This window comes from Rhincodon typus, chromosome 48 (assembly GCF_021869965.1).
Source record: "Rhincodon typus isolate 14 chromosome 48, sRhiTyp1.1, whole genome shotgun sequence".
NCBI lineage: Eukaryota > Metazoa > Chordata > Chondrichthyes > Orectolobiformes > Rhincodontidae > Rhincodon > Rhincodon typus.
This window is the reverse complement of record NC_063379.1, coordinates 4345513-4348938: the sequence shown is the minus strand read 5'-3', so window position 1 is coordinate 4348938 and position 3426 is coordinate 4345513. Positions and strand designations below refer to the sequence as shown.

Below are 3426 nucleotides of genomic sequence, written 5' to 3'. Positions count from 1 at the left end.
GCTAAATTGTCCCATAGTGCCCAGGGATGTGCAGGTTAGGGTGGATTGGCCGTGCTAAATTGTCCCATAGTGGCCAGGGATGTGCGGGTTAGGGTGGATTAGCCGTGCTAAATTGTCCCGTAGTGCCCAGGGATGTGCGGGTTAGGGTGGATTAGCCGTGCTAAATTGTCCCGTAGTGCCCAGGGATGTGCGGGTTACGGTGGATTAGCTATGGAACACACAGGATTACAGGGATAGGTTGGGGGGGTGGGGGGAAGGTGAAGATGCCTTTCAGAGGGTCAGTGTGGATTTAATGGGCTGAATGGCCTGCTTCCACACTACAGGGATTCTGCGATATATGTAGAAGCTCTCAGTGACTTTTTATTTCAAGCTAGTTTTCTCTCCGATTCTAATCTTCCCCTCCCTATTTAATCTTTCAGTCTTTACTGTGTTTTATATTCTATCTAAACATCTGACTTGCCTCCTATCCTTGTGCAGTTGTTTGCTTTTCGGTCGCATTTAATACAATCTTTACATTGTTTAGTTATCCAGGTGGTGTACCTTTTCCTTAGACTCCTCCCTTCTTTCTCACTGGAACATATCAATCCTGTGTATTCTCAAATACCCCCTGAAATGCCTGCCACTGCACCTCTATCGAACTATCCCTTAATCTAATTTGCCAGTTGATTTTATTCACACCCCATATAATGGCCCTTATTTTAGTTTAAAATACTTCGCTCAGGTTCACACTCCCCCTCTCGTAACTAAAGTGGGCAACGTCCACGTTTTTCCACATTATATTCCATTGGTACTGTTCTTGCCCATTCACTAGGCTTCTGCAGTTTGATTGATTCATCTTAATGCCTTGTGAACATCTCATACCATTGATACTGATGAGTCCAAAAGTGAGAGAAATCATACTAAAAATGAAAATATGAAGATAAAGCAATGCACTCTATATAATAAAACAGGAAAACTGAAGGTTATCATGCATTGGGAAGGAAATAGTCATAATAGGGATTGCTGACTTGTGAGTTTCAGACCCACTCTGTCACTCTCCTAGCATTCTCTCTCACTCTGTGTCTCTCTCTCTCACCCCCAACTGTCTCTTTCTCTCTCTCACCCCCAACTCTGTCTGTCTGTCTCTCTCTGTCTCTCCCTCCCCGCCTTGATTCTCTCTCTCTCTCTTCCCTCCTCCCCGACTCTCTCTCTCTCTCTCTCTCCCCCCCCCACTCCCCCCGACTCTCTCTGCCCCCCTCCCCGACTCTGTTGCACAGTACAGCTGAAGTTGTCGTGGTCCCACTGCATATATTGCTGACCTCTCATTACACAGAGGTGATTGATAAGTTTAACGCAGTGCTACATCTGATATAACCTGCTGTCTGTTTAGCTCCAGTGATTGTAGGAAACTATCCTGAAAACATTTGATAAAGTCCTAGCATGCCTTCTGATTTTTTATTTCCCCCCCAGCCTTTGCGTGGATGAATCCCCCAAGATAATGGTGGCATTTTAGGTCCTGCACGTGTGCCTGTGTGTGTGCCTGTGTGTGCACGTGTGTGTGCGCGCGCGTGTGATTTTTTTTTCCTTTAACAAGATATTCAAATTATTGCAAAAAGTAGAACAGTCGAACTGCTAATCCATAACTGGATAACTGTGACTCTGCCCCTTAACACTCCTGTGCGTACCACGATAGGCACGCAGAGCAAAGGACAAATGCTGAGAGACCAGGCGAGATACAGATCTTGTGGGTGTGTGGGGAAAATCAGATGCCAATTAGCACAGTTCTGGCACCAGTCTGGATCACAGGCGTCACTGAGTTCTTTTCTTTTGACCTCTCCCGATTGATTGCTGACGATGTGGGGTTGTGGATTTTATGACTCTGTCTTTCGCTCGGTGCTCAAGAATGTGTCCTTCCACTGCCTCTGGCAATGGCTTTCCTCACTCGCTTTCCACACTGGAAACTACCAACAGAGGAAAGGTGAGGGAGAGTCTCTAGCAGCTAGGCTTGCAGCTAGGCTTTTTTGTTTCTGTCTCTTCCCACAGTATGGCGAGAGGCAGAGGGGGTGCTATCTCTTCCTACTCTGAGATTTCCTGCTGCATTGCCCACACTCAAGGTGGAGAGGGTCACCTGCCCAGGAACCTATCGAATAGTTATTGCCACGCTGAGCCCCGACTGAGCGCGCAACAACTGATTCTGATTGAAAAGCCAATCCCAAGACTGTCTCAGGGCAGAATATCCCTGAGGAAAGCTGCTCGCACAGATTTCTGCACCACAGTCCCACAGAAGTTGTCTTTCCTACCTGCCCCTCAACAGGAAGAAGAAGAAAGTTCTGAAGGAGCGGAGGAAGCAGAGGGAAAGGATTGAGCTGAAGATGGACCTACCCGGTGTCTCCATCGCTGACGACGCTGAGGTCTGCCTCTTCTCCCTGAAAGCCATCAACCACAAAAAGGTCAGTCACTGCAGCTTTCCCCGTTCCTCATGGCCTCCCTGCTGCATTCTTTGCCCTCTTGATGCACACTCTCCCCCCCTCCGCCTCCCTCGCGCCGTCTCTCCCCCTCCGCCTCCCTCGCGCCGTCTCACCCCGGGTTCGACTGTCTGTGTGGAGTTTACACATTCTTCCCATGTCTGCGTGGGTTTCCTCTGGGTGCTCCGGTTTCCTGCAACGATGTGCAGGTTAGGGTGGATTGGCCGTGCTAAATTGTCCCATAGTGCCCAGGGACGTGCGGGTTAGGGTGGTTAGCCATGCGGAAATACAGGGTTACAGGGATAGTATAGGGTGATGGCTCTGGGCAGGATGCTGTTCAGAGGGTCAGTGTGGGCTCGATGGGCCGAATAGCCTGCTTCCACTCTGTAGGGATTGTATGATGAGGGTAACTGAATCAGCTTCTTGCAGACAGGCCTAGAAGGGAGATAGTGGCTGAACGCGCCTATTGCTATTGCAGTTTATACATCTCATGTTGCACTCCACCCCAACCCCCAGCTGAAGGAGATTGAACAGGGTGACATGAAGATGGCAGACAAGGCCCTGGAGGAGGGGCTGCTCGACCAGGACGGTATCAACCTCTCAGACCCGGAGATGGTGGACAATGTCTCGTTGGCCAGTGACCTCGACTCGTCTGACTTTGAGGATGTCAAAGAACGCGAGCAGCAGCTGAACAAGAAAAAGAAGATGCCACGCAAAAGGTGAATCTCTCCCTTGCTCAGTGCTGAGGGAACATCGCACTGTCGGAGGGTCAGTGGTGAGGGAACGCCGCACTGTCGGAGGGTCAATGCTGAGGGAGCACCGCACTGTCGGATGGTCAGTGCTGAGGGAGCACTGCACTGTCGGAGGGTCAGTGGTGAGGGAGCGCTGCACTGTCGGAGGGTCAGTAGTGAGGGAGCGCCGCACTGTCGGAGGGTCAGTGGTGAGGGAGCACCGCACTGTCGGAGGGTCAGTGCTGAGGGAG

The 3426-nt window shown here is 50.4% G+C and overlaps 1 protein-coding gene across 1 annotated transcript in view; it reads left to right on the top strand.

The window, feature by feature from the left end:
- The window catches only part of ftsj3 (FtsJ RNA 2'-O-methyltransferase 3), a 29382-nt gene that overhangs the window by 15774 nt on the left and 10182 nt on the right, over positions 1–3426 (top strand). Inside the window, exons 12-13 of the mRNA XM_048620754.1 lie at positions 2294–2429; positions 2961–3163. Coding sequence (XP_048476711.1) covers positions 2294–2429; positions 2961–3163 — 339 coding nt within the window. The remainder of the gene's footprint in view (positions 1–2293; positions 2430–2960; positions 3164–3426) is intronic.